Below are 10,530 nucleotides of genomic sequence, written 5' to 3'. Positions count from 1 at the left end.
GATTGTGGGCATTTCTTCCTTCAGCCCACTATTTTGCTCCTTCTTGCAGTCTTGCTACCATTTCCTGCCGCACCACTCTGTTATTCCTGCTGTGATGTCATTTGACCCAAGCCTGCTGGGCCTCTTTGGGTTTATTGCTTATTCTTCTTTTAATGACTCAGTATGATCATTGGGCTTTTTACTACATTACTTGCAGGCTCCCGTGTCCTATTTATTTCCTTTTGGGCATTCTTGGCCCATTTACTTTCCTTAGGCATCCGCGGTCCTTTCTAATTCTGCGTTCTCATGGGCTTTTACTAACTCCTTAGGGCTTCCCTAACCCAATTACTCTATCCTTCATCTTTGGGGCTTATAGACTTTTCATCAACCCCTTACTTTCTTTACTTGCATTACTTCGGGCTTGTAGTGGCCCATTACTTTTCTGCGTCACATACTACCTATGAGTTTGCTACTTCTCTTTCCTGACTCTTTTAGGCCCGTTTGCTTTCTCAAAGTCTATTTGTTTGTTTTATGAACCTATGATCCATTATTTCTACCGTTTGGCTTAATGGCTTTTCTATTCAATTACTAACTCTTTTCTGCCCATGTTGCTAGGCTTCCCAAAATGAGCATCAACAGGAGGCAAGGTTCAATAGTGAACAATAGAGGAAATTGTTTTACACCGCGTCGAGGCACATCTTTTTGGTCAAGTTAGCACTTTCAACTAGGCCAAACCCCCCCCCCCCCCCCCCACCCAAAAAAAAAGATTATGCTAAAAGAACTATAGGCTATGTCTAAAAGACGTAACTCCCTCCCTAGCCTGTTTTAAACTAAGCCACTTTTGATTGTTAAACATTCCCATTTGGGAATGCAAAAGCCTAAAAAATGTAAAGCAACTCCCATTGTTTAAAAAAAAAAATGCACAAAATATTATCTACATTTGAGGATCCAAAATGCAAAAAATTTATAACTTGCAACATTTAAAAGTAAAAAACTCTCAGCGATGCTTCCTCAATTTGGTAAAGTTTATTACAAACTTACAATGGGGGATTTTGATTTTGTTTCATTATTATTATTATTTGGGATTTTGGCGGTTAATTTGGGTTTGTTTTGGACAGTGGTTGATTTGAGTTGGTGGTGGTTAGACTAGGTTGGAGGTGGTGGCAGCATATGGTTTGGCCATGGGCTTGGTATTACTGAGGGGAGAAGGTCACTCTTTAAACTAGTTAAAAAAAAAAAAAAATACTCTTCAAATTCTTCGAATATATTTTTAATTAGATATAAATTTTGAAAATTTAATCATTAAATTGCATGTTTTTACATATCTTTCATATTTGTAAAATTTCAAAAAGATGAAAGATCAATGACTAACTTATCAACAAATGTTTAAATTTTAAGTTTTTGTGGTCTAAAATTATACATAAAAATAAGTTCATTGATCGAATAGTAAATATCATCTGATTTGAATGAAATTTGAAATACATGTTAAAGACATAAAGGACGTACAATGCAACTATTATAATTTTAAAATTCACATCCAATAAAAAGATATATGATAATTTTGTTTGTAGGTGAGTTGCAGCAACACCGTTGTAGTGGTGGCTTCGACATTGAGGTGTTGTGGTGGTCATTGGATTTAATGTTGTGAGATCTCAGATTTGGATTTTTTAAATATGGTTTTTTTTTTCAAGTTACAAGATTCATATATTTACCAAACTGTCGTCTAAAGTATTACAAACTTACTATACATGGAGAAGTCCTATATTGAATTTAGAAATATGGTGACCTCACCAACAAGGTCCTCTCAAGACACCCAGACGCAATAGCTACATACTTTTTGGTTTGCTCTCTCTCTCTTCAAACAGAGAAACAACATTATTAACATCTTAATGGCTTCCTACGCACCATCATCTTCAAGGTTGTTGACCCGCTCGCATTCATCAATCCATTCGCTATATCTACAGTTAAAAGATTTAGCATATGTGAGATCATAGGATATCAGGAAAAACCAATTCTCTAGTTTTGGATACAATTCATATAAAATTTTCAACTTACATATCTATGGGTTCAGTTAAAGCTGCAAAAACAAGATAAAAGAAAAATTAGTTCCCCACTGATATTATTTGTCAAAAGGATTACAGAAGAGAGCAAGTGAAAGTCGGACCAAACAAGAAAAAGGCCAATCCCCAGGAAATAAATATAAACAGGTCATAAATTCAGTTGAATTCAGTCAACAATTCAAGGAAACCAAGAGCCATTTTGATAATCCACACAAATAAAGAGTCCTGAAAACCATAGAATCGTGCATGCACACACAGAGAGTCCCTGTTTGGGAATACTTCAATAGGTTTTTTTTTTTTTTTTAATAAACAGAAGACTTCAATAGCTAATTCTCCAAAGCCAAGGATAATAGTGTACCTGTTACAGTTGTACTAAAACTCTCTTGGCAGATCCCACAAAGAGCTTCTCCAATCAAGTTCTTCATATCACTGAAACAAAATATATTTTCAGTTCCAATACATACTATACAAAATTTATGTTCAGGACCACACAAACTAAACTGATCATGGCCTTTTGAAAAAAATTTACTGTCTCGTGATAAATACAAGTTTTAATAAAGAAACAATGAGAGAAATAGAAGTGTAATGATTCATCATCGTCAATGATATGGAACAAAAACTCCATGCCTCAAACAAACTCCAAAGATACAACTTTCTTCCTGTCACTTGGAAGAAAAAAAGAAGCTCTCCCAATAAGGGAAAGAATCGTATAATAATATTTAGAAATAAGTTAATAACATATATCACATTTAACATCTGTTGTTAAAAACTAACACCATCTCTCACATATTCAAGCACAAGGATATTATTTTAACAGCAAAAGAAATTAACCCAAAAAAAAAGCATGCTTAAAGCTTTGATTCCAGCTAACATTTAATTTGAGTGCTTGGTTGCATACCCTGCTACCAGATTGAAGAATTATTAGGCAGCACAAGAATTTCAATGCTATTAAGGATATATACCTCATGTTAATAATAGAATTCTCACTCACATTTTCTAATCAATGAAAATTATGCCATGAAAATAAAGCTGGAAGAATTATTTTTCCCTCCAAAAATAACACAATGATGATAACATTTCAACAAGTTTCAGTTGGGTATGATACAGCAATTCAGTAGATATAAAATATGGACATCCAGTTGATATATTTTTAACCAGAATTTGAGCTGCCCCATTTTCATAACTTTTCAATTCTTTTTGATAGGTAAATGATCCATTGAATAAGCGCAAAGCACAACCCAAGTACCAGAAAATACAACTTCTTAAATTTTGCATGTGTCATGAACAATATTAGCAAAAGGTGCATAACAAGAGAGACAAAAACTCAATAAGATGGAAACTCTCTTCAGAACATTCCCCCCATCCCCCCCCCCCCCCCCAAAAAAAAGGTGAAGATGACACAACATAAAAAATAAAATAAAAATAAAAATAAAAAATTCTAGAAGTAAAGTGAAAGATGTCAACTTGAATGTTTCTCACAAATATTCATTAGTGTATATCTCTGTGAAAAGTAATTTTATCATAAAAACGAACTGGAAAAAAGCTGAAATGAATTTAAGAAGCACATATCCATATAGTCCAAGAAAGCATTCCAAATTTATATTTCAATCAAAACAGACAGAGCCACAAAACATCATGTACCAGAGGGAAATGAATCTTTATAAATACTAACATACGACATTCAACACTGGTTCCATGATTGCAGAAGGGGCAACTGAAGACAGTATCAAGCTTGTCCATTCGCTTCTTTGGTGGAGGCTTAGCCCTTGACTTCCTTTTCCCCATTTGTCAGCTCAAATCTATTTGAAATCAATTATTCAACATGTTACTTCATGTTTTACAACACCAAACCATGGGAACAAAAGTGAAGAATAAACAAAAATGAAATAACATCAAGTAACATATATAAAAAGCTGCAGACTTTCAAGCTTGTAAATTGCCCCTAATCAGTGCTTCAACTAGCACCTTCTCGTTAGGAGTTTCCTTCTCTAATAGTATTTATTTTTGATAGATCACATCTCAAATATTTATATAATTTTTTTGCCTACATAAATCACCACTCCATCATTACTAAACCTAGAATCTTCAACCATCAGAATAACTCAATAGCCTAACCGCGAAGGATATTGCACTTGCAAAGGAGATATATCCAGTAGGGATTTATCAACAATGATTGAGGATCAAAAATTTAACTCAAAACATATATTTAAATCAAGGAATTACCAATTTAATCAATCAATAAAAGGGGAATCCAAACAAATGAGCAATTAGGTATTTTGATAGATCAAACAAACCAATCAAGGAAATCTCCAAACAAATTCGCAAATTTCTTTTTTTTTTTTTTTAAAGAAAAGAAAAGAAACATTAACAATTGAGCAAACTTATTTAGGGGATAAAAAGGAACCCTAAATTTATATTATAGAAAACCCACCTGGCATACAAGCAAAATTACTATTTCCACTTAAATTTAAAAAGAAGAAAAGAAAAAAAAAAAGAAAAAAAAAAAGGAAACCCTAACTACAAACCAAAGGAGTAAGTTTTCTAAACAAGAAATCCTTGATTAGCAGTAAGTGTAAGTGAGATATAACTTCTTGATCATTCAAGAAACAAGAATATCCAGTCACTCACTAAGAACCATACAACAAAAGATAAGGCAAAATACCGAGAATCCTCCGTTTTCTTGGGAACCAAACGGAAAGTTAAAACCTTTAGAGTAACAGAAAGAAAACAATAAAACCCTAAAAAAAGAAAGCTAAGAAAAGAAAAAGGTATCAAACAAGAATTGAAACGGCAGCGTATTGAATAAATCCGGGGGAATGGAAGTAATAGGGATTAGAAGCATAACTGAAAAATCAAAAACAGCTTTGGAAATTGGAATATGGTTTGGTTTAATTAATTAGACTAGAGAGAATTTTGACTTTAGCAGATCAGGGAATTCGAAGGAACCTTCTGGAATTTTGGGCTTTTCAACGACGTCGTTGTGATGGCCAATTTGCAAATTTTTATAACTTATTGAGATTTCCTTTTACCAGAGAAAAAAAAAAAAAAAAAACCTTAGAACTCCATAGGTACGTTTTTTTTAATAACTGCTCATCTTATCTACATGAGTCAAGTTGAAATGAGTATAAATTTTTTTTTGGATGCAATACATATTATTATATATAAAAAAATGGCTATCACCATTTTTGGATCTATTTAAATTATTAATGATGTGGCAAAATTAAATCCAAACCTATTTCAAAATGAATGGATACAATTTTAATAGATACAATTTTAAGAACTCTACAGTAGAGTTGTCCTAAGAAATCTAGAGAATAGCTTAGAGTACATGTTTTAATTTAGTATATTTCCATATTGAAAAAATTCAAACTTGTTCATAAATTGCTTGATTAGCTAATCCTTTTCTTTTACACAAATCTATGCTAATAATTAATAACTAAATTGTAGTTGACTTACATTATTTGAATTATGATTTCATCAATTAACAATTATGGAGGCGTAACCTCCTACAGAGTACAAACACCAAAGGCGAAACATATTCATTAACTAAATTGAAGTATAATAACCATATTCTAAATTGCTACGATCTAGTAGCTAGACGTGGCAAAACGAGTGGGTCAAGTCAGGTTGAGTTCGGGTCAATCGGGTTTACGGGTCAATCGGATTGTGTGTCGGGACAGGTTGGGTCGAGTTGACCCGTATTTTTCAAACAAAATTTTTTTTTTTTGAAATAAATGCAATCTGTCAATTGTTTATGAGTTCCTTAACTGTGATTAGATTCTCACTAGTGATACTGTTACCACTTACCAATTACCACTAAACACTTGATACCCAAATTTGGTGCAACTCTTGTTCCAGCTTTCTATAAGCTAATCTTGGTATAATCTTCGATCTGTTTAAAGTAGGAAGAAAAAGTGAAGGTGACAAGTAAAGAATAACAAACTATAATGGAGTACATAACATATTAAGTAAAGAAAAATAAGTAAATATTTTATAAGAATTACATCTCAATCTCAATCTAATCAACGTTAGTAGACGTGGCAAAACGAGCGGGTCGGTTTAGGTTAGGGTCAAGTCAATCAGGTTGCGGGTCAATTGGATCGGGTCATAAAATTTTGACTCGTTTTGCCATGTCTACTAGTAGCACTGCAATTTTGAATCCAAAGACTCTTTAGTTATGAAATTTGTTGCACGTGAACCTCTTGTCCACTACTTCAAATATCCCCTTGAAGATTTGGTTCCAGTAGTTTGATCTTTTAGATGGGGCAACAACTGTAGGATCATCAAATCTTTAGTTCCTTTACTCTTGATCTCCAAATGATTGCTTTTCAAGAGCTCAGTTCTCACAACCCGTAAATGCAAATGCACAACTCTATAAAATGTCTTAAATCACGTCCTTTAGGTTTTCTTATATAGTCTTCCTTTGGTAGCACAAAACCTTAGTAGTTGGACAACTAAATGGAATTGCATAAAACCTTATGCGATTCTCGTTCATTTGAAAATAGGCTCTCTATTGATTGAACAATTAAACATCTCAATCAATCGAAAAGCTGTCGAGGATGCAAAACACACTATCAAGACTTATATGTGACACAATTTTTTTATGATTATTTTCCACCCAAGCCCACCAAAACTAGGTTTTGCAATAAAATAGGAGATGACATTTTAACAATATTTGGATTCATATTTTGCCCTCTTAATATAAAATCCTATTTCCACCCTTGCGGTTCTAGGTTAATAGAGCTCCATCCTTCTTGTAATCTGTCTAGTAGAATTTTTTTAAGTCTATTTTTATAAAATAATTTGATAGCTATAATGCAAATGAGAGATTTAAACCCTAGATGTCATGAACACACCAGAATGTGTCTACCAATTGATCTACAAGTTCTTGGAAAAAAATCCAATCTTTTATCTTCGGTTACTTTAGTATTCATGCCAATTGCCAAAATATTTTTTGATTATAATGAAATTGGCAAACTCTCTTTTCCTTTGATAAACAGTTTTGTCAATGGACTTAACACTAAAATCATTTCTTCAAAACATAATTTCAACTACTATACTATTTGTATCTTTAATACAAGTTAGCTCGACTATATTAGTAGAAAAATGTGTATTTATTATTATTATTATTATTATAATTAGTGGGGTTCACCATGAATATGAAAATAAGAAGCACCACATTACCATATTCCAAGAGTACTTAATGTTAAGGACATATTTTATGTAGTTGGTTATTCCTTTGACAAAACGCATTTTACTTGTATTTGGGTAGATCTAGGATGTGTTTAATACTTCAAAGAACATGTTATTCAAGTCTAGTATTAAAGCCATGAAGATTGGACCAAGAAACAAGTGAAGAAAAGGTGTTCACTAAAGCTGGACAGATAGCTGGACACATGTGGACACTTGCGGACAGATAGCTCGACAGCTACTCGACAGATAACTATCTATCGAGATTTAATGAATGAAACTCGACAGCTTCTCGATCAATCGAGGTATCTATCGAGGTTACGGGAATTCAGATTTCCAGATCTAATTTTCGGCCCATGTTTATGTATTTGTGTAGGGTTTCTTTTCTCACAACCCTAGACATATATAAGGCTTATTTTAAAGGCCGTCACATAAGAGAATACAAAAAGAACATATGCAAAAGGTGACCGAAGCCTTATTCTCTCTAAAAGAAGCTACTGCATCTTTGCACCTTAGGGTTTTGTAACCAAGTGCTTCTTGATCTTTATTGTTGATGAAGTGAAGAACTTTGCAGCCAACATTATTCTTTCTCAAGTTGGCGAGTGAGTCACGTACTGGGATTCGTGCAAAGGAGTTAGTCACGTACTGGGATCCGTGCAAAGGAGTTAGTCACGTACTGGGATCCGTGCAAAGGAGTTAGTCACGTACTGGGATCCGTGCATTAAAGGGTGGTGTTCATATATTGAAGAGTTCAGAGATTCTGAAGCGGTAGAAGGTTTCTGCTGTGAGTTCATCTACGGGGATTGTAGAGTCTAGGGACAAAAGTTTTGTACTAGATCTAAAACTTCTCTTTACTATAGTGAATTGCTTTTCGGGAAGGTTTCCCCCCAGGTTTTTTACTGTGAAACTGGTTGGTTTCATTGGTTTTCCTAGGTCATCATATCTTGTCTTATTTATTTTTCTGTTGCACTTAGTTTTGATATGATATTGATATTTGTTTGTTTTAACAAGTTTTATACATAATAAATCTAATTAATAACTTGGATTTAAAACTTGTTAATTCTATCAACCGGGGTCTAAATTCCCAACACTTAATAATTACTTGTAGAGGTAAAATACTTGCAGCTTATCCTGAACCTACTTTGCATGTGGTGTGTGTGTGGTTAAATACTTCCAACCTACCCCAAATTGCTCTGCATTGGTTTTTCCCATCTTGAAGAGGAGATTAGATGGGGCATTCCAAATCCAACTCCACCCAATACCATTGTCATCCTTGTAAAGTTTTGCAGTAGAATAAGAGCGTTGCCTTAGAATTCACAAACACATGGGTACGATATGACACCATAAGAAATTTTTGAAAAATTGTAACATAATATAGCAAATAGGATACCATTACAACACAAATATGACCAGTGGCAAAGCCAAGTTTTCAGTTCAGGGGAGGGAGCGAGATTGAAAGCAAAACTAATCTAAAAAAAATTAATTGATATTAATATCAAACTAAATAAACAATTATATATTAATATAATTAAGAGATCTAAATACTTAGAATTTAAATTTTTTCCCTATTCTTTTAAGATGTTGAAATTTGGATCATAACAAGAACAGAGTTTGAGACTAAAAAATATTAAAAACTATAGTGATAAGAAAAAGAGCGGAGGCAAGGTGCTACATATGAACATTCGTAGACCTTTTTTTTTAAGAGATATAATAATTGTGTAGACCCCACCAAGAGGAGAGTTGGAATGTTCATAAGTTGACCCTCATAATTATATAAATGGTAGATAATAAAGTAGTATAAATGGTGGGCCTACTTGAGAAATTTTATTTTTAGAAAGTTTTCAACTTATGGCGTCCGCTCTTGATAATAGTTCTTTATCATCAAACTTTATCATCAGACCAAAATACCCATCGGTTTTTAGTGTAGGCAGTGATTAAACCTCAGATCTCTTATTTAACTATTAGAGACTTTACCAATTAAGCTAACTGAAACCCACGGGCCTACATGAGAGTTGATAGTTCAACAATTGTGAAATTTATTAAAAAAAATATTATGTATATAGTATTATTCTGACAATTACGAAATTCGCTGTGAACAAAATTGTATACATAGATCGTTTACCGTTCATAGTGTGAAAACCTATCAAAAAGAGCAAAACTCTTAATTTTAAGTGGGGCCCATTAAACTTTGATTTCATTAGAAAATAAAATGTGCTATTTGTACAAACTGATGGACATAAGATAGTGTTTTTTAATTAGAAGTAGAGAGCTTTTCTTATTTATGCTAGGGGCAAATTTGAGATAGAAAAAAATTTGTCAGGAGGCAAAATGCTTTGTTAAGCGTATTATATAGGGACTATAAAAACAAAAGTGTATTATGTTAGAGTTTTTGGGGGAGGTGGGGAGGGTAATTGATGTATATATAAGTATATACATGGATAGGTTGTAATAATGATATAAAGTTGGAGACTATTCATTTGTAAAATGAATAAAGTGAAAATTCGAATTCTAGAATTTTCTTTATGAAAATTCAAGTTCTAGGAATTTCGATCGGTTGAGACTTTTTTTCGATCGATCAATCGAAATAGTAAGAAAATAACCCTGGAGTTTTTGGATGGTTCGATCGCTATTCGATTCCTGTTCGATTGATCAAAAGGACCTCTCGACCGATCAAAACTCAAAAAACTGAATTTCCTGAAGAATTTTCTGGTGACTGTTCAGAAAGGTTAAAGAGGTTTCAAGCCTTGTGAACGGTTTTATGAAACATTTTAACTCTTCATGCGTACCTTTTGAAGGGTTATAACCCTATGGGTATAAATAGAGGTTAATGTTCAAAGAAACAGTATGGGGGCAAAGAAACACAAGAAATCCTATGGGTATTCTCTAAAATTGCTATTTGTAGAATTCAATAAACTTGGTTGTATCTTGGGAATAAGTTTGTAGAAACCCTTTAGCAACTAGCGTATGGGGACAAATATTGTCTAAGGATAACATTCAATTGTGCATCCAAGTCAATCACTAATTTCTATATACTTAATGTGTTCATTTGTTCTCTCATTGTTACTCCTTAATTTGGTAAAATCCCCAACAATAATTGCCCCTCTCGCCCATTTAGTTCACCTATGGATACAACATTTTAAATAAAGTGTCCATACATCTTAGGTGTTTTTCTACCCCCTCTCCCTGTGTGTCGGAGATAAAGCTCTCCAATATTATTCAATAATGTCCATCATCTATCTGACCTTGTCTATGATGCTTGTAAAATAAGAAGTTAACGTCAACAAAAAATAAGTGGGAAATT

At 33.2% G+C, this 10,530-nt stretch overlaps 1 protein-coding gene across 3 annotated transcripts; it reads right to left on the bottom strand.

Annotated features, from left to right (window-relative positions):
- Positions 1–1,478: 1,478 nt before the first annotated feature.
- LOC142641717 (transcription elongation factor 1 homolog) lies at positions 1,479–5,028 on the bottom strand. Of its 3 annotated transcripts, none has more exons than XM_075816195.1 (5): positions 4,886–5,028; positions 3,712–3,840; positions 2,398–2,468; positions 2,035–2,056; positions 1,479–1,937 (listed from the first exon to the last, which is right to left on the bottom strand). In XM_075816195.1, exons 2-5 carry the CDS (start codon positions 3,822–3,824, stop codon positions 1,877–1,879), a joined length of 267 nt encoding a protein of 88 aa, XP_075672310.1. In that variant the 5' UTR covers positions 3,825–3,840; positions 4,886–5,028; the 3' UTR covers positions 1,479–1,876. The 3 variants fall into 3 exon arrangements, with proteins under 3 accessions (XP_075672310.1, XP_075672311.1, XP_075672309.1); XM_075816196.1 differs by having other exon boundaries at positions 3,712–3,838; positions 4,986–5,005; XM_075816194.1 differs by lacking the exon at positions 4,886–5,028 and adding an exon at positions 4,702–4,867 and having other exon boundaries at positions 3,712–3,838.
- Positions 5,029–10,530: the final 5,502 nt, after the last annotated feature.

Source organism: Castanea sativa, chromosome 6, assembly GCF_040712315.1.
Source record: "Castanea sativa cultivar Marrone di Chiusa Pesio chromosome 6, ASM4071231v1".
In the NCBI taxonomy this organism is placed as follows: Eukaryota; Viridiplantae; Streptophyta; class Magnoliopsida; order Fagales; family Fagaceae; genus Castanea; species Castanea sativa.
This window is presented reverse-complemented; position numbering and strand designations above follow the sequence as displayed.

Bases quoted from the DNA above. Each gene is read 5' to 3' on its own strand.
- LOC142641717 (XM_075816195.1), bottom strand. From the start codon at position 3,824: ATGGGGAAAAGGAAGTCAAGGGCTAAGCCTCCACCAAAGAAGCGAATG. The intron at 2,057-2,397 runs GTACACTATTAT...TTGTTTTTGCAG, and splicing joins TTTTAGTACAACTGTAACAG to CTTTAACTGAACCCATAGAT. The intron at 1,938-2,034 runs GTAAGTTGAAAA...TTTTAACTGTAG, and splicing joins TTAACTGAACCCATAGATAT to ATATAGCGAATGGATTGATG.